The 21,114-nt window shown below is 38.3% G+C and overlaps 1 protein-coding gene across 1 annotated transcript in view; it reads left to right on the top strand.

The window, feature by feature from the left end:
- LOC150081627 (glutamyl aminopeptidase-like) overlaps positions 1-20,810 on the top strand; it is a 253,803-nt gene extending 232,993 nt beyond the window's left edge. Inside the window, exons 13-15 of the mRNA XM_090380268.1 lie at positions 15,316-15,483; positions 18,562-18,702; positions 20,627-20,810. Of these exons, the coding sequence (XP_090236394.1) occupies positions 15,316-15,483; positions 18,562-18,702; positions 20,627-20,810 (493 nt within the window). The remainder of the gene's footprint in view (positions 1-15,315; positions 15,484-18,561; positions 18,703-20,626) is intronic.
- The last annotated feature ends 304 nt before the right edge of the window (positions 20,811-21,114 follow it).

Genomic DNA, 21,114 nt, shown 5'->3' with positions numbered 1-21,114 from the left:
AGCACACGCTTCTTGATTAGACCAGGGTTCGAGCCCATCACCACCAAATACGGAGGATGCGTAAAGGTCAGGGAATGACCATCGCTTATTCCCGGAGCAATATGGCATTAGTTGCTAATGCTCCTAAAAACCAAATAACAAAAATAACATTATATTATATTTTATATTTTAAAATTAAATAGTATTTTATTCTGTGGTTGGTGTTGAGCGTAGTTATTATGAATGTGAACTTTCCCAAACTCCTAGGCCTTTTTGAAGATATAAGAAATACTGTTGCAGGCCTATATTGGTGTCAGATGAATTACTGAGGCTCGTGGCATTGAAGAAAAATGCATGTGAAGTATATAAATTATCAGGCACAACAGAAACCTATGGCAGATATAAGCTAGTCTGTAATCAAGTCACAAAGGAGGTTAGGCAGGCAAAGGCAGATTACGAGAAATCTTTCGCAAAGGATGCAATGAAAAATAGCAAAGAGTTCTTTACTTATGTAAACTCTAGAAGGAAGGGGACAAATCAGATTGATCCACTTAACATAGATGGTTCGACTATTGATGATCCTGCTCAAGTAGCTGATAAACCGAATGAGTGTTTTGCATCTTCATTCACACATGAGGAGTTATTCAAGGAGAGGAATGCCAGAAGTTTATCAAACAGGAAGCTAAGTGATTTTGTAATAACTGAGAGCAAAGTAGAGAAAAAATTTTTGAAGTTAAACTTAAAAAAGGCACCTGGGGCAGATGGAATCTATACAGTTATATTAAAGGAGGCAGCAAGGGCTAGTAAGCAAATCCTTGGCAATAATTATGGGAACATACTTAGAGTCAGGGAAGGTCCCCATGGACTGGAGATGTGCAAAGGTATCCCCAATTCACAAAGTGGGTGCAAAGGATGACACAAATAATTATAGACCTGTTAGTTTAACTTCTGTTCCTGGGAAAATAATGGAATCACTGCCTAAAGACGTGAAACAGGATTACCTAGACAAGACCGCAGCAATAGTTCAGACACAACATGGGTTTGTTAAGGGGAAGTCTTGTCTAACCACTTTGATTGGATACTACGATGTGGTCAGAAAGGAACTGGATGCAAAAAATAATTTTGATATCATAAACTTGGTTTTCAGGAAAGCTTTTAGCGGCTAAGGTAAAGAAAGCCTGCACGAGAACCATGCAATAGTACAATAAAATTTACCGGTAAAAGTACTTTGCTGTAACGGCATTTGTATTGTTGCTCGCTCGGAAAACAGATGGTGGGTGTCATTGGTCTGTAGTAGAAGTTGAATCCCTTGGGAGCTTGAAACCCTCCAGGAGCAGAGGTGGGGTAACCTGACTTTTTTCTTTAGAATCACTAATTGAATTAATTAATTGAATCATGAACAGTCATATTGGAAGTTTTGGCATCATAAAAAATGTTTGTAACGTAGTTTCACCGGTAAACCTTTTCGACATTTGCCGTGCTTCTCGTGTGAGTTTCCTTTGCCTTCCTTTTCTTTTTTTTTTCTTAATAAACAATTTATCCACTAGTCCACCAGTGATTCCTAAGAAAAAAGGTCAGGTTACCCATTCCACTTTGGGAGGGTTTCAATTTCCCATGGGATTCAATTTCTACTACTGACCAATAACACCCACTGTATTTTTACTGGGCGAGGAACAATACAAATGCCGTTATGGCAAAGAACTTCTACCGGTAAATTTCATGGAACCTTTGCTTGCTTCTTGGGCAGGCTTTCTTTCCCTTCACTCTTTTAGCATTAGCATTAGTAGAGGCATATGATGCAAGAAAGCTAACTTGTGCAGCATGAGCCAAAAAAAAAACACTCCCATTTCACCCCTCCGTTCATTCAAAATACCTGTCCAGCTGAGACTTAAATTTATTTAGGCTATCAACTTCCACAACAGGGGATGGAAGTCAGTTCCACCAGCCAACTACCCGCTGGCTAAAGGCAAATTTCCGCACATCTTCTATCCTACATTTTCATCCTTCAATTAGAATTTATGACCTCTCAGGTGATTATTCTGAGCAAGAGGAAGAATCCCATCAGCATTGAGCATGCTCAATGAGCATGATCAAACCATTGGCTTTAACACCTCAGTCAGATCACCTCGCCGGTGACTAGTCTCCAGACACTGTAATTTGCAAAACTTAAGCCTTTCTTCGTTAGAGCAACCCTTTGTTCCATTCACTAATCTTGTTACCTTTCTTTGTACTTGTTCCAACAGCTCTACATCCTTCTTAAAATGAGCCTCCAGACCTGTACACAGTATTCAAGGTGTGGCCTGACCATTGCCTTATACAAGGGGTTAATCATCTCCTTATCACTGCTACCTTTATATTATTGACAAGACACCATGAGCTACTCTTGCAGACCGCTTGCACTGCTCAGAAAATTTCTTATCTGCCTGCACAATTACCCCCAGGTCCTTTTCGTTCTCTACCACTGTCAGTGTAGTTCCACGAGTTGATACGTTACTCTGGGGTTACTGTTTCCCATATGTAGTACTTTATATTTGTCAATGTTAAACTTCATTTGCCACCTCTCAGCCCATCTGCTCAACTTTTCTGGATTCTGTTGCAGCAGCGTACTGTCATTAATGTCCTTAACAAACCAACCTACCAACCTTTGTATCGTCTGCAAACTTGGACATTAAGCTTGATATTCCATCATCAATATCATTTATAAATACAGAAAACAACAATGACCCAACACATTGTTCAGCAGTCTTCTATGTGCAACAGTATCAAAAGCCTTTCTAAGATCCAAATATATGATATCAAAGTTATTCCCTGCATCCAGTTGCTTTGTGACCACATCATATAATATCCAATCAAATTGGTCAGCAAGACTTTCCCTTAACAAAACCATACTGTGTCCAATCCATAACTGAAGTCTTGTTTAAATGATCCTGCAATGCCTCTTGAACCAGTGCCTCCATTAATTTTTCAGGAACAGAGGTTAAACTAACAGGTCTATAATTACTTGTTGTTTGTTGTTGTTATTTGGATTTTAGGAGCATTAGCAACTAAGGCCATATTGCCCGGGGATATGCGGCGGTTATTCCCTGACCTTTCCGCATCCTCCGTATTTGGTGGTCACGGGCTCGAACCCCTGTCTAATCAAGAAGCGTGTGCTACATACTGCCACTCCTGCCCACCTGGCTACGGAGGTGCCATAATTACTTGTGTCGCCCTTTGATCCTGCTTTGTGAATTGGGGTCACATTTGCACATATCCAGTCCATGGGTACCTCTTCTTTGGACTCAGGAGAGGTACCCATGGACTTAGGAGAGGTATCCAGTCCATGGGTACTTCTCCTGAGTCCAAAGAAGCTCTCATTATTATGTCTAAGGGTTTGCTTACTTCCTTTAATATAACTGGATAGATCCCATCCTCAGGTGCATTTTTTATGTTTATCTTCAACAATTTTTCCTCCACTTTCCTCTGAGTTATTACAAAATCATCGAATCCACATTCACACATGAATAACTCCTCATGTGTGAATGTGGATGCAAAATACTTATTTAGTTTGTTAGCCACCTGAGCGGGATCATCAAAAGTTGAACCATCAATATCCAGTGGACCAATCTGATTCTTTCCTTTCCTTCTAGAGTTTACATAGGTAAAGAACTCTTTGCATCATTTGCCAAAGAATTCTCGTAATCTGCCTTTTTCTGCCTAATCTCCTTTGTGACTTGGTTACAGACCAGTTTATATCTATCATAGGCTTCCATGTCACCCATTAATTTATATGTATCCCATGCACTTTTCTTCTCTGCCATAGGCCTCTTTAGTTAATCTGACATCCATTTAGGCCTAAATCTTGAACAATATTTCTTATTTGGTATGTAAAGCCTAGTAGCTTCCAAGATAAATTCTTTGAATGCTTCCCATTTTCAATTTGCTGTTGGTAACATCATCAGGTGGTTCCACCGTAGCCGCCTTTACGAAAGCAAAAACCCTTCCCTTTACCCCTGATGGTAGTTACCTCTTTGAATAAATCGCACTTCAGCACACTGTGATCACTGCCATCTAGTGGTTCCTTTATCTGCAAATTTTTAATGCATGAGGAATCACTACTGATAATCAGATCAAAAGTATTACTCCCTCTAGTTGTCTCCGGAACATACTGATGTAGAAAACAATCATCCAATAAATCCACAAAAGCCTTGCTAGTGCGTCAGTGACCAACCCACAAATTCCAGTCAGTATCTGGGAAATTAAAATCCCCCATTATAAGACTGTCTGATTTACTGGCCCACTCTATTTCCCTGTACAGTTTCTTATTATACTCATCAGAATCATTAGGCCTATAGCATGCTCCTACTCTCAATTTTGATCTCCCAATGCTTATGTCACATACTGACTCGACACAGAACTGTCCTGCGATGTTGACTGGCTTCACTTCCTTGGATTTTATGTGTTTCTTAACTAGGAGGAGGGGTTAACTTAGCATAACCCCTCCTCCCTTCCTATCCTTCCTATACACATTGTACTCCCCAAATTTCAGTTCTGCATTCCTTATATCTGTGTGACACCATATCTCTGATATCCCAACAATATCTGCCTTTGATGTTTTGAGCAATACCTCAAATTCATCAAATTTATATACCAAACTCCTATCGTTGGTATACATGCACCTGTTCCTATTCTTAGCTACCCTAACACAACCCATGTGTTTGCTTGTACCGCAATGACTCCCAGCAGTCTCGGAAATACCCTGCATCTTGTTTTCCAGGCTGCTGCTCATTCCAATAGAAGCAGTGCAAGAATCATTTTCACCTCTACCAGGCTGAGAAGTGGCAACCGAAGTTTAATATTGACAAATGCAAAGTATTGCATATGGATAGTAGTAACCCAAGAGAAATGTACCAACTGTGTGTACTACACTCAGGAAGGTGGAAAATGAAAAAGGCCTGGGGGGTAATTGTGCAGTCAGATATGAAGTTCTCTGAGCAGTGCAGACAGGCTGCCAGAGTAGATCATGGAGTTTTGTCAATGATATATTGGAATTTTGTTAGTGGAGAAAAGGAGGTGATTATTCTTTTGTATAAGGGAATGGTCAGGCCACACGCCTGACCATTGCCTTATAATTATAGTATTGCCTTCAAATACTTCGTGCAAGTCTGAAGGCCCCATTTTAGGAAGGATGTAGAGTTGCTAGAACGAGTACAGAGGAGGGTAACAAGATTTTTGAGGGGAACAAAGGGGTTCTCTTACCTGGAGAGGCTTAAATTCTGTAAGTTGCTGTATCTGGAGACTAGGCACCTGCGAGGTTATCTGATTGAGGTTATAAGGTCTTGAATGGTTTAAGCAAGCTAAATGCTGATGGGATTCTTCTCCTTGCACAGATTGAGAACCTCAGGGGCCATAGATTCAAATTGAGGAAAGACAGTTGTAGAATATATGTGCAGAATTTTTTTGCATTTAGCCAGTCGGTTTTTGATTGCTAGAAAAGACTTCCATCTGTTGTTGTGGAAGTTGATAGCTTAAATAAATTTAAGGCTGAATTATAAAAACATTTTGAGTGACTGGATGGGTGAAATGGGAAGGTGTGTGTGTTTTTTTTTTTTTTTTTTTGGCTGATGCTGTACAAGCTTGCTTTCTTGTATCATCATATGCAGGTCACTGTTGAACAAAAGCCGAGAATTAGGGTTGAATTTGAAAGTGTCTGCAATTCTGCCTAGGCACGATAGGAGGGAGTATATGATGAGAGCCGTGTCGATCAATTCGGCCCTGGAAAGATTGTGCAAGGCTCAAGGGGTAGAATTTTTTTCAGCCTGGTCTGTACTTTTTAACAGGAGAGATTGCTTCTACAGGGATGAGATACACTTAAATAGAAAGGGTGCAAGAATATTTGCTGATGCTATCGAGGCAGTGTTAGGTGGGTCGGAAAACTGCTAGCTTGGGGGGAGACAAAGATCAATTGATTGACAGTAGCCACTGGCAGAGGTGAAAGAGATTCTTGCACTGCTTCTATTAGAATGAGCAGAAGCCTGAAAAACAAGATGCATGATATTTCAGAGACTGCTGGGAGCCATTGCGGTACAAGTAAACACATGGGTTGTGTTAGGGTAGCTAAGAATAGAAACAGGTGCAGGTATACTTGTGTGTACTCCAATGCCAAGAGTTTAGTAAATAAATTTGATGAAATTGAGGTATTGCTCAAAACATCAAAGGCAGATATTGTTGGGATATCAGAGACGTGGTGTCACACAGATATAAGGGATGCAGAACTGGAATTTGGGGAGTACAACGTCTACAGAAAGGATAGACAGGATAGAAAGGGAGGAGGAGTTACGCTATTAGTTAAGAAACACATAAAAACCAAGGAAATGAAGCCAGTCGACATCGCTGGACAGTGCACTGTTGAGTCAGTTTGGTGTGACATAAGCATTGGGAGATCAAAATTGAGAGTAGGAGTGTGCTATAGGCCTAATGACTCTGATGAGTATAATAAGAAACTGTACAGGGAAATAGAGTGGGCCAGTAAATCAGAGAGTCTTATAATGGGAGATTTTAATCTCCCAGATATTGACTGGAATTTGGGGGCTGGTCACTCACACACTAGCAGGGCTTTTGTGGATTTATTGGATGATTGTTTTCTACATCAGTATGTTCGGGAGGCAACTAGAGGGAGTAATACTCTTGATTTGATTATGAGCAGTGATTCTTCATGCATTAAGAATCTGCAGATAAATGAACCACCAGGTGGCAGTGATCACAGTGTGCTGAAGTGGGATTTACTCAAAGAGGTAACTACCATAAGGGTAAAGGGAAGTGTTATTACTTCCGTAAAGGCAACTACGATGGACTGAGACAGTATTTAAATTCTATACAGTGGGACCAACTGATGATGTTACCAACAGCAAATTCAAAATGGGAAGCATTCGAAGAACTTATCTTGGAAGCTACTAGGCTTTACATACCAACTAAGAAATATTGTTCAAGGTTTAGGCCAAAATGGATGTCAGATGAACTAATGAGACATATGGCAAAGAAGCAAAATGCATGGGATACGTACAAATTAACACATGACACAGAAGCCTATGATAGACACAAGTTGATATGCAACCAAGTTACAAAGGAGGTTAGGCAGGCGAAGGCAGATTACGAGAAATCCTTGGCAAGGGATGCAAAGAAAAACAGCAAAGAGTTCTTTACTTATGTAAACTCTAGAAGGAAGGGGATGAATCAGATTGGTCCACTTCTTATTGATGGGTGAACTGTTGATGATCCTGCTCAGGTAGCTAACAAACTAAATGAATATTTTGCATCGACATTCACACATGAGGAGTTATTCAGCGAGGGGAATGCCAGAGGTGTATTCAACTCTAGCAGGAAGCTACAGAATCTTGAAATAACTGGGAGTAAAGTGGAGGAGAAATTGTTGAAGATAAACACAAGAAAGGTCCCCGGGGTGGATGGGATCTATCCAGTTATATTAAAGGAGGCAGCAAAGGAAGTAAGCAAACCCTTAGCCATAATTATGAGAGCTTCCTTGGACTCAGGGGAGGTACCCTTAGACTGGAAATGTGCAAATGTGACCCCAATTCACAAAGGAGGATCAAAGGCTGACACAAGTAATGAGCTTAACTTCTGTGAGCTTAACTTCTGTTCCCAGAAAATTAATGGAGGCACTGGTTAAAGAAGCACCGCAGGATCATTTAGACAAGACTTCAGTTATAGCTCGGACACAGCATGGTTTTGTTAAGGGGAAGTCTTGCCTGACCAATTTGATTGGATACTATGATGCAGTCACAAAAGAACTGGATGCAGGGAATAGCTTTAATATTATATACTTGGATCTTAGAAAGGCTTTTGATACTGTTGCACATGGAAGACTGCTATACAAATTGGAGCAGTGTGACATTGGAGGCAAATTGCTGCTATGGATAAAGGGGTGGTTGAGGGGGAGAAGACAGAGAGTGGTAATCAATGGACACTGCTCATCGTGGACTAATGTTATTAGTGGAGTCCCTCAGGGCTCAGTGTTGGGTCCATTATTGTTTTCTGTATTTATAAATGATATGGATGATGGTATATCAAGCTTAATGTCGAAGTTTGCAGACGATACAAAGATTGGCAGGGTTGTGAAGGACACTACTGACACTATGCTGCTGCAATAGGATCTGGAAAGGTTGAGCAGATGGGCTGAGAGGTGGCAAATGAAGTTTAACATTGACAAATGTAAAGTACTACACATGGGAAACAGCAACCCCAGAGCAACGTATCAACTCTGTGGTACTACACTGAAAGTGGTAGAGAATGAAAGGGACTTGGGGGTGGTTGTGCAGGCAGATATGAAGTTCTCTGAGCAGTGCAGACGGGCTGCAAGAGTAGCCCATGGAGTATTGTCAATGTTATACAGGAATTTTTCCAGCAGGGATAAGGAGGTGATTATTCCCTTGTATAAGGCAATGGTCAGGCCACACCTAGAGTACTGTATACAGGTCTGGAGGCCTCATTTCAAGAAGGATGTAGAGCTGCTGGAACGAGTACAGAGAAGGGCAACAAGATTAGTGAATGGAACAAAGGGGTGCTCTTACGAAGAAAGGCTTATGTTTTGCAAATTACAGTGTCTCGAGACTAGGCACCTGCGAGGTGATCTGATAGAGGTGTATAAAGCCTTGAATGGTTTGAGCATGCTCAATGCTGATGGGATTCTTCCTCTAGCTCAGAATAATCACCTGAGAAGGCATAAATTCAAATTGAGGAAAGACAGATGTAGGATAGACGTGCGGAAATTTGCCTTTAGCCAGCAGGTGGTTGGTTGGTGGAACAGACTTCCATCCCTTGTAGTGAAGGTTGATAGACTAAATAAGTTTAAGGCTCAGCTGGACAGGTATTTTGAACGAACAGAGGGGTGAAGTGGAAGTGGGTTTTTTTTTTTTTTGGCTGATGCTGCATAAGCTTGCTTTCTTGCATCAAATGCCTCTACTAATGCTAAATGCTAATGCTAATGCTAATGCCTCAGCTAATGATGAAACTTGTTGACATTAATGTTAAATGCAAAGAAAGCAATTTAAGAAGGTTACTATTATGGAAACATTTGGAATGTTACTGTTAAGGAAAGTTGTAGAAGCTGTTGGTATATTAATACCATGATTAGGTTGAAGTTTGGAAAGCCAGAATAAATTTAATAATACAGATGCCAGATATAAAACATAATAACTCAAGAAGGTTGTTGTTGTTGAAGCCTGCACTGCTCTAATGGTATGTGTGTGTTTTAAACATTCTATAAAAAATACTGACATAATTTACTTTCTTTATTTCTGATATCAATAAAATGTTTCTTGCTTCTTCTCAACTCTGACCCATTCATGGTTCAACTCCAACTTCTCTAAGCTTTATTCTTTCCCATTTATTTTTCCTAATTCTGGCTATCCCCAAAACAATTCAGTCAATTTAAATATGGTCCCCACAACAATTTTCTCTATATATGTTTCCTAAAAATTTTAGTTCAGCTTGAACAATTTTTTTTTCTTAGCTTTCAACCTATCTGTGCTACTTTTTTTTTTAATCAAGAACATATGTTCATTAAATTTAGTATTAACGGTATGGAATGCTAGAGGTTTCTGCTTATGTCTATCACTTAATTCTCATAGAATACACAATTTGTTTTACACAACAGATTGTATTTCACCAAATTATCATATACAATATTTTGTTTCACTATATTGACATGATTCTTGTATTGGAAGTCTATAGAAGTCTCATTAACATTACAAAGATCATTTGTTGACCATATTTGAAAAATCTGAAAACTAGTATAGCCATCCAAATGGAACCATGCCTTGTTTGTTCCAAACCAGTTATCCAATTCTTCAGCATCAGAAGGCTTAGACTAAGTTGCTATAATCATAGGCATTAATGCCAGAAAGCAAACCTATAAAGCATCAACAAAAAAAAAAAAAAAACTCTCTCACATCACCTGTCCATTCTCTCCAATACTTTGTCTAGATTCTTTGAATTTATTCAAACTGCCCACTTCTACAACACCAGATGGAAGTTTGTTTCAACGACCTGCTGGTTGAAGTCAAACCACACATCTATCTTCTGCAACCATCCTTCCTCAGTTTGAATGTGAACAAAAGTAGGAATTCCATCAGCATTGAGCTTGTTCAGTCTATTCAAAGGCTTAAACACCTTAATCAGATTATCTTGCAGTTGCCTAGTGCCTAGACACTGAAATTTTCAGAACTGAAGCTTGTCTTGGTAAGACGAATCTTGTTGCCCTTCCAGCAGATCTATATCCTTCCTAAAAGTTTGAGAAATGCAGCCTTATTAGCGAACCCATACATTATTTAAAATACTGTATATACGACACTTATGCATGTAATTCTTCTTAATATTTATTAGAAGATTGTACTTCTTTATTACAGCTAATGTGATTTATCAGTCCATAATAATTTGAAACAAGAAAGATTTGATGTAATTAAAATATTTCTGTAGTAATTGGATTGAATTAAGTTAATTAAAATTACTTGATTTTCTTGTTTTAACTTCACTTTTATCAACTCTATTTTTTTTCTATATTGATGTTATGTTTCCCATGAAATGAAAATCAAACTTTTACTAAGTAAAGTAAGGAGGTCATTTTTAGGTGTGATTTGGCTGTATTGTTCATCTCAAATTTAAAAAAAAATAAGTGAAACTTTAAAACATGGTAATCTTATTTGTGCTTAAATATTAGCATTATCATTAGTAGAGGCATATGATGCAAGAAAGCAAGCTTATGCAGCATCAGTCAAAAAAAAAAAAACCCCACTTCCACTTCACCCCTCCGTTGGTTCGAAATACCTGTCCAGCTGAGCCTTAAATTTATTTAGGCTTTCAACTTCCACGACAAGGGATGGAAGTCTGTTCCACCAACTGACTACCCACTGGCTAAAGGCAAATTTCCGCACGTCTATCCTACATCTGTCTTTCCTCAATTTGAATTTATGCCCTCTCAGGTGATTATTCTGAGCAAGAGGCAGAATCCCATCAGCATTGAGCATGCTCAAACCATTCAAGGCTTTATACAACTCAATCAGATCACCTCGCCGGTGCCTAGTCTCCAGACACTATAATTTGCAAAACTTAAGCCTTTCTTCGTAAGAGCAACCCTTTGTTCCATTCGCTAATCTTGCCCTTCTCTGTACCCGTTCCAGCAGCTCTATATCCTTCTTGAAATGAGGCCTCCAGACCTGTATACAGTACTCAAGATGTGGCCTAACCATTGCCTTATACAAGGGAATAATCACCTCCTTATCCCTGCTAGAAAAATTCCTGTATATCATTGACAAGGCACCATGAGCTACTCTTGCAGACTGTCTGCACTGCTCAGAAAATTTCTTATCTACCTGCACAATTACCTCCAAGTCCTTTTCGTTGTCTATCACTGTCAGTGTAGTTCCAAAGAGTTGATACGTTACTCTGGGGTTACTGCTTCCCATATGTGGTATTTTACATTTGCCAATGTTAAACTTCATTTGCCACCTCTCAGCTTTACATTTGTCAATGTTAAACTTCTTTACATTTGTCAATGTTAAACTTCGTTTGCCACCTCTCAGCCCATCTGCTCAACCTTTCCAGATCCTGTTGCAGCAGCATAGTGTCAGTAGTGTCCTTAACAACTCTGCCAACCTTTGTATCATCTGCAAACTTGGACATTAAGCTTGATATACCATCATCAATATTATTTATAAATACAGAAAACAATAATGGACCCAACACTGAACCCTGAGGGACTCCACTAAAAATATTAGTCCACGATGAGCAGTGTCCACTGATTACCACTCTCTGCCTTCTCCCCCTCAACCACCCCTTTATCCATAGCAGCAATTTGCCTCCAATGCCATACTGCTCCAATTTGTGCAGCAGTCTTCCATGTGCAACAGTATCAAAAGCCTTTCTAAGATCCAAGTATATAATATCAAAGTTATTCCCTGCATCCAGTTCTTTTGTGACTGCATCATAGTATCCAATCAAATTGGTCAGGCAAGATTTCCCCTTAACAAAACCATGCTGTGTCCAAGCTATCACTGAAGTCTTGTCTAGATGATCCTGCAGTGCTTCTTTAACCAGTGCCTCCATTAATTTTCCTGGAACAGAAGTTAAACTCACAGGTCTATAATTACTTGTGTCAGCCTTTGATCCTCCTTTGTGAATTGGGGTCACCTTTGCACATCTCCCGTCTATGGGTATCTGCCCTGATTCCAAGGAAGCTCTCATGAGTATGGCTAAGGGTTTGCTTACTTCCTTTGCTGCCTCCTTTAATATAACCGGATAGATCCCATCTACTCCAGGTGCCTTTCTTGTGTTTATCTTCAACAATTTCTCCTCCACTTTACTCTCAGTTATTACAAGATTATCTAGCTTACTGCCAGAGTTGAATACCCCTCTGGCATTCCCCTTGCTGAATAACGCCTCATGTGTGAATGTCGATGCAAAATATTCATTTAGTTTGTTAGCTACCTGAGCAGGATCATCAACAGTGGAACGATCGATATCAAGTGGACCAATCTGATTCATCCCCTTCTTTCTAGAGTTTACATAAGTCAAGAACTCTTTGCTGTTTTTCTTTGCATCCTTTGCCAAAGATTTCTCATAATCTGCCTTTGCCTGCCTAACCTCCTTTGTGACTTGGTTACAGACCAGCTTATATCTATCATAGGCTTCTGTGTCGCCCATTAATTTGTATGTATCCCATGCATTTTTCTTCTCTGTCATGTGTCTCATTAGTTCATCTGACATCCATTTAGGCCTAAACCTTGAACAATATTTTTTAGTTGGTATGTAAAGCCTAGTAGCTTCCAAGATTCTTTATATGCTTCCCATTTTGAATTTTCTGTTGGTAACATGATCAGTTGTTCCCACTGTACAGAATTTAAATCCATCATAGTCGCCTTTATGAAAGCAATAATCCTTTCCTTTACCCCTGATGGTAGTTACCTCTGTGAGTAAATCCCACTTCAGCAGACTGTGATCACTGCAACCTAGTGGTTCCTCTATCTGCAGATTCTTAATGCATGACGAATCACTAATGATAATCAAATCAAGAGTATTAATCCCTCTAATTGCCTCCCGAACATGCTGATGTAGAAAACAATTATTCAATAAATCCACAAAAGCCTAATTAGTGTGTGAGTGACCAACCCACAAATTCCAGTCAGTGTCTGGAAAATTAAAATTCCCCATCGTAAGACTCTCTGATTTACTGGCCCACTCTATTTCCCTGTACAGTTTCTCATTATACTCATCAGAGTCATTCAGCCTATAGCACACTCCTACTCTCAATTTTGATCTCCCAATGCTTATGTCACACCAAACCGACTCGACACTGCACTGTCCAACAACGTCGACTGGCTTCACTTCCTTGGATTTTATGTGTTTCTTAACTAATAGCATAACCCCTTTTCCCTTCCTATCCTGTCCGTCCTTTCTGTAGACGTTGTACTCCCCAAATTCCTGTTCTGCATTGCTTATATCTGTGTGATACCACGTCTCTTATATCCCAACAATATCCGCCTTTGATGCTTTGAACAATACCTCAAATTCATCAAATTTATTTACTAAACTCCTAGCATTGGTGTACACTCAAGTATACATGCAACTCTTCTTTTTCTTAGCTACCCTAACACAACCCATGTGTTTATTTCAACCGCAATGACTCCCAGCAGTCTGAAATATCCTGCATCTTGTTTTCCAGGCTTCTGCTCATTCCAATAGAAGCAGTGCAAGAAAAACCTTCACCTCTGCCAGTGGCTACTGTTAATCTATTAGTCCTTGTATCCCCCCAAGCTTTCAGTTTTCTGAACCTCCTTACACTGCCTCGATAGCATCAGCAAATATTCTTGCACCCTTTCTATTTAAGTGTATCCCATCCCTGTAGAAGCAGTCCCTTCTTTAACAAGTTCAGACCAGGCTGAAAAAAATTCTACCTCTTGAGCCTTGCACAATCTTTCCAGGGCCGAATCGATCAACAAGGCTCTCATCATATACTCCCTCCTATCGTGTCTGCGCAGAATTCCATACACTTTCAAATTCAACCCTAATTCACGGCTTTTTTTCAACAGTGACCTGTACTTGTTAAGTAATTCTGCCAGTCTACTACTCTTAATATCATTAGTGCCAACGTGTTCAACTATATCACCTTTTGTGCCCTTAAAAGATGATATCCGCTCTACAACGTCATCAACCTTTGCCCCTGGCAGAAATACCCTGGTCCTGTTCCACCTATCCTTTTTACAAAGCATGATCCCAATTTCCCTGACAATAGAGTCACCTACAACTACTTGTACCTGTGGGACCAGCGCATTATGCCTTGGGGGTTGCCGCTGTGTTGCGTGATGACCAATTGCAAGCTCTGCCGTTAATTTGGGCAGCTGAGAGCTTGATGGGCCACTCACTTTAGATCCTTCGAGGGCATCCATCCTGTCCTTCAAGCTCTCATATAGGCCCATAACAACGCTGAGTTATCGCCTGATTTCGTTACACTTCTTGCATCGTGCACACACAAAGACATCCTCCATGGCAATATCATGTCCCATACCTAATTGCTTCGCAAACATCATGCAAGCAGTGCATTTTAAAAGGCTGTGATTCAGAGGGCAACTGTCCCTGAGTTCTCTTCTGAGCCACAGCACTCCCATTAGCTTGAGCCTTTTGCTTTCATGCTCTGGTCTGAGTCATGATTTCGATTTAATTTCAATAAAATTTCAATTTCAGTACAAAATTATAACCCTAAACTTGTATCCCAACACAGTTATAATGCTATATATATTTTTCAATATCAAATATTATCTACAAGTTCCGTTTATATAACTTCGATATCAAGTTATGTATTATTTAATTATGTTACGTTTGTAATGTAAGTCGATATATGTATTTAGTTAAAAGTACAATTTAATTTAATTGACAATGAAGTTTAACAAAATTAATAGATTTTGCTGATTAACTGCAATATTATATTATATACTATACTATACTATACTATACTATACTATACTATACTATACTATACTAAGGCTATCTAGTTCGGGATATAACGTTGTATTGTATAACTGTGGCGCAAGTTATGAACGGTAAATCTATGGACACTTAAGTATTAACTAACTTCCAAATCTCACTGTCTCAATTCAAAATAAACTAATGATCCTGACTAGATGTATAAGCTACTTATAGAAAATAATTTGATGCATCAATTTCTCACTAAAGCGGCTAAATATTATTGTTGTATTATTGTATGTAAATTGTATGTATACAAAAAAATATATTGTGTGTAAATACAATAATGTATATTATTGGGTTTTTTTTTTTTTTTTAAATCAGAATTCCTCCTTATTTAAAAGGTGTAGTATATCCTGCTGGTATAAGATATGGAGGCATTAAAGAATGGGATTTCTGCTGGATGAGATATCAGACTGTTCAGTTGCCATCTGAGAAGCGACTACTGTTAGCTGCACTTGGCCAAACACAAGATATACAGACATTATCACAGTAAGCATTGTATTGATTTAGATGCTTTTAATTACATACATGTACATTAAATTAAAAAAATATATCAGATAAAAACAAATGGATTTTATCTGTTTTAAGTGCCAAAATTAAAACAGTAATTTTGGAAATTAATGGAACCATCATAAAAGCATATTGTGCACTTATCCTTAATGATAATAGTGGAATTGCATCATCATATTTTTTTACATGCAGTTATAATCATCACAACTTCCTAACTGGCAAAAACTTTCAGTAAACATTACATTAATTACATAGTGGTATACTGGATAGTTATACAAGTAATTTATATTTATATAGAGCATGTTCCACAAGTTCAATCAATAGTGCTAATAAAAAATTCTAGCTTAACTGGAAAATTCTGACTATTATTGTGAACTGCTTTTAACTACTTACATATTTTAAATGCAGTGAAAAGTGAATGAAAATACATAAAAAAATAAAAATTTTTAATTAAGATAACAAAGAATCATCACTGACTATCCATTTTCATTCACTAAAAAAATGAAAACTGTTAAAATAAAAATTCACTGCTAATAGCTATACCTCTAGCTTTTGCTCACACATTTTCAGAGGAATGTAATGGAATATAGTAGATTATTAAAAAGAGTTTTGTTGGCACATATTCAATTAGTAGTCTCCTCTCATATGCATTGGAAAAGATGCATTGGACAACCTTCAAACAGGGAGAGAGGCTTTTATAATCATATTTTATATATTTTAGTATTTTATTGTAAATTAAATCACATCAGTTTTAGACTATTATATATTTTATTTTATTTCATTTAATTTCATTTTATACGCTCGTATTTTATTTTATTTTATTGTAAATAAAGTGTTTTAGTTGCAGGATTGGAATTTGTTTATTTGAATACCGGCTGGTGTAAAGTCTAATTGTTAAATATGAATTGTCCCAGCCTTGTAGGCCTATTTAGAGACAACAGAACCTGTTTAGTTTAACCTGTTTCTATCATATTCCATTCCCTTCCTTTTATATAACTAAAGATGTGCGAGTAAAAGCTATTGGGATAGCTATTAGCAGTGAATTTTATTTTTGTGTTTTTTATTTTCATGAATTTTAGTGGCCAAATTAGAGTACTCAGTGAATGTATCCTTTTTATCTTAATGAGTGGTTTTTTTTTTTTTCATTTTAATTTCATTCATTTTCACTATATTTAAATATATTTAAAATAGTTCACAAAATAAGTTTAGGATTTTCCAACTAAACTGTTTGCCTTTAGTCAGCGGGTAGTTGATTGCTGGAACAGACTTCCATCTGATGTTTGAGGAAGTTGATAGCTTAAATAAATTTAAGGCTGAACTAGACAAACATTTGGAGTGACTGGTGGGTGAAATGAGAAGGGTTTTTTTTTTTTTTTTTTTGACTGATGCTATATAATCTTGCTTTCTTGCATCATATGCCTCAACTAATACTAATGCTAAGTTTTAATTAGGATAGCTATTATGAAATTGTTTATTATGAACCTCAAAGAAAATGAATTAACAGATGGCATTTATGTTTGATAGTCATACTATGGAGAAATGTAGATAAAAATTACATAAAAAGAGATGGTCCAAAAGCTATTACCATAGAAAAGTAATGGTGATTCAGTTAGGATGAACATATACACAAGCAGGTATACCCAAGATTATGCATGGAAGTAATTTTCACTGTGTTATTATTATTGTTATATTAATATCTCCCCCATCAGGGAAAAATAATTATTCAGGATTGTGACCTTCTGGAGTTCCTTATATGCATTCTCTGGGAGCTCTATTGCTGCTAGGCTGTTATGTAGGGTCTTTGGTGCCATACCGGTCGTTGACACAATGATCAGGATGGTCATTACTTGTTGCATATACCACATCTCTTTGATCTCCTGTCCTTGGTCCACGTACTTCCTGATATTTGCCTCGTGGATTCTCTGGAGGTTGGCAGTGTAGGGCATTGCTATGTCAGTTAGATAGGTAGCCTTTTCCTTCTTGTTGACAAGGGTTATATCCGGTCTGTTGTGTGGGATTGTCTTGTCTGTTATTATGGCACAGTCCCAGTAGGTGATTTGTAATCACAAATATGAGAATTTCTGTACTAGCCTTGTCTGTGCAATTAGAAAAAATATTTAAACCAGCTGGTTTTATGATAATTAAAGTCACCAAGGGAAAATTACTTCACTGTAAGGTAATTTAGGGAAGAGGAAATGTTGGAGAAAGTTAAGTTAAAAGAAAAAGTCAAAAAAAGGTCTGAGTGATTTGTAAAGTTGGAAGATCAACTGAGGCAACGGGAATTTTTCAAAATGAGGTAAAGTGAATTTAAGCCAGAAGAGACCAAAAAGAGAAGATTCCAAATTAGGAAGTTTTTGACAAGGAATAACAGAATAGACATGTGCACAAGGATCAGCTTTGAAGTGAAAGGAATCGTAGAGTGAATAATTAGGGCATTTGAGATGAGTGGTCTTTGAAGTAACTAATCAAGACAATTTTTGGGCTAAAGCCTCGAACTATATAGAAATTTCACTAGCAAACAGGTTAATTCCATTGCAAACATGATGCAATGGCACTAACCTGTCTGCTAGGTAACTGATAATTGAGACTGTCAGATAAAGTAATTGGAGCTTTGCAGATAGTAGATAGAAATGTATATCACTGAAATTGGAACTGAGACCACATATATCTGTGAAATGAATTAGCAAGTTTTGGTGGGAGTTTTACTTTACTAATGATAAACTATAAATTTTATTCCCCAATAAAATTTTGCTTTATAGCAGCTCACATGGTTTAATTGCTGTCAATCAACTTTACACTAATTCTTTATGAACCACCACATAATGTCTTCTTAACATACAAACAATTGCCTAGAAATATTTATATAAAATTTATTTTTGATTTACTCTTTCCACTTTAAATATGTGTGTTTATTAAATAAATCATTGGTTTATCCATAGCATGCCATTAGTGACAGTACAAATTGCAGATATGCTTCTCATGTCTATCTTGAAAATTTTAATGTATAATAATATACTATTTCATTGTCTGGGTAGTTATGCAATATATATTTATCAGGTATCTGAATTATTCATTGGATAAAAACAAAGTTCGGCCACAGGATATAGCTCATGTTATTGCTGTTGCTGCAAGAAATGAATTTGGTCGCTATTTAACATGGAAATTTGTGAAAAGAAACTGGTCAAAGTTATTAAATTTGTAAGTTTTTTTTCACATTAACTTATAATTATTAACTAAATATGTTAATTTAACAGTGCCCCTTTCTAACAATAAACATAGTCTCTCTGCCATTCTTTCTCTTCTTTATGTATTTCTGGATAACAGTTTTAATATGAGCAGAACTGAAGTTGCTTTTCCATAAAAGCTAAAGGATAACCAGAATTAGCACAGTGTAAACAAAATTTTCTTAGTGGTATTGATCACTCATATGTGTAGGATTCAACCCCTGCTATCACTGAGTTGAACCAGCATAGTATTAACAAAGAAAAGGATTCCCTTTCAAGGAGTATTATTTATTTTGTTTTATCTATGCATAATACAAATAGTGTTGCTACTAGAGTTGTTTCAATAGTATTACAATATCATAAGTTCTTTTCCTTTAACATTTTCAGTTACTGTTGTGCAGCCCCCCCTTGACTTGGGCACCTGTATGTGATGAGGGGACCTCCCAATGGAATCTGACATGTGCAGCCATGTGCCGTGACCCATGGTAACTCGGAAAGGGGGATCCTGGTGGTTGAGGGGCCCAGCCTTAATACACCACTTTGACCCCTGATTCGACAAAATGGGTGGTCCCAGACCGGCCCGACTGGGCTCAATTGACAGGTGGTTCATACTGTAAGGGTCTAACGTGTTCCAATAAGTCTCCCTCCCTTTGCTCCTGGGATGGGATCAAGGCTTATTGGAAACGTGGATGTGGTGCTCCTAAGCGAACTTGGCATGCCATTCATTTATCCAGTACCTGCTAGTTCACGAGTGGGCAACCCCTTGTAGGGCTCCGTGGTGGGTGAGGTACTTAGGGCATCGGAAATTTTGATCTTACTCCTATGAGTAATATAAATCCAACTTCTTTTGGGACCCCAACAAGGCCCCTACCTAATCGATCATCAGATGATAATGACACCAATTCTGTTAAAAGAGCCAGAACTGAGGAGGAAACACCATCTGATACCTCTGTTCCTCATTCTCCATTTTACCAGAGAGCAGTCAATTGGGAAAATGTCACCCTTCTTTATCCAGAAAGGATTAGAATTGATGGCAGGATCACCTAAATCCGTAAAATGGCTGCGTTCTGGAGATATTTTAGTCGAAGCATCAAATATATTGCGTGCTGAAAAAATTTTGAAAGCCACATCTGTAAGGGGAATATCCATCATCAAAACCCCTCACAAAACTCTGAACTTGTCACGAGGTGTCATATCAGAGTGGGAACTTCATGTTTCTGTAGAAGAGATCTGCTCTGAATTAAAAGAACAAGGAGTGACAGCTGTCAAGTGAATATCCATGCAAAAGGATGGGAATCTTGTCCCTACCCGAATTCTCATCCTAACATTTAACACCCCACAGCCTCCAAGTTCCATCAAGGCAGGATACTTAAACTGCCCAGTGAGGATTTACGTTCCAAACCCACTGAGGTGTTTTAAATGTCAAAAGTATGGCCACAAACAGCTTGTCGTAATAACCCTGCCTGTGCTTGATGTGGTGCTAAAGATTACAAAGGCAAGGAATGTCTAGCTCAAACCCAATTGTACTAACTGCCAAGGAGTGCACCCTGCATACTCTCGTGCATGCAAGCGGGGGAAGGATGAAAAGGAGATTCAAAAATTAAAAACAGAGCTGAACATCTCCTACCCAGAGGCCAGAAAATGTATCCAACCAATAAATAGTGTGAAGCCTTCCGCCCAGAAAGTTTCTGGTAAGAGTACCATCGTAACCCAAACTGATATGACTGTTTTCCCAAGGGACTCTTTTACTCCCATTGCTCGCTATTTATTGAGTCCACTAAAGCCCACCAAAAAATCACAGTCAGCTGCCACTCCAATATCACTACCTCCCAGTGCTCCAGCATTACCAACAGCAACCACTAAATTAACATCACAGAAAACTGAACTGCCCACTTCAGGCAAGAAATAATGGATGTCGAAACCAAGCAGGTTCATGATGAGTCCATCTTGGAACTCTTTGCAGAGGAAGAAATGGACATAGGACAGCATCCATATTTCCCCAGGAAAGATAAATCCAAGACTGACAAAATTAAGCCCCCAGCACATCAGAAGCCGCCTGGTGGACCCACCAAGCCCAAATAATGGCTCAATTCTTGGAATTGCTGTGGATTCCAGCAAAATACTGATGACATCAAGGCACTTCTGAAAAATCACAAACCAGCTTGCTTTTGCATACAGGAGACTTATTTAAAGCCAAATGATGACCCCGCCATGCATAACATTACCATCATTCGTAAGGATAGAATTGTGGATGATCCTGCTCATGGAAGAGTCGCAATCCTTGTCAGCAACCAGATCCCATTTCAGCCTTTGCAACTTACAACTAGCATTGAGGCTATAGCAATTTGCCTTACAGTGGGGTTCTTATTAACTGTCTGCTCTGTTT

This window comes from Mastigoproctus giganteus, chromosome 8, assembly GCF_048544385.1.
Source record: "Mastigoproctus giganteus isolate SK-2022 chromosome 8, ASM4854438v1, whole genome shotgun sequence".
Lineage (NCBI taxonomy): Eukaryota > Metazoa > Arthropoda > Arachnida > Uropygi > Thelyphonidae > Mastigoproctus > Mastigoproctus giganteus.
This window is presented reverse-complemented; position numbering and strand designations above follow the sequence as displayed.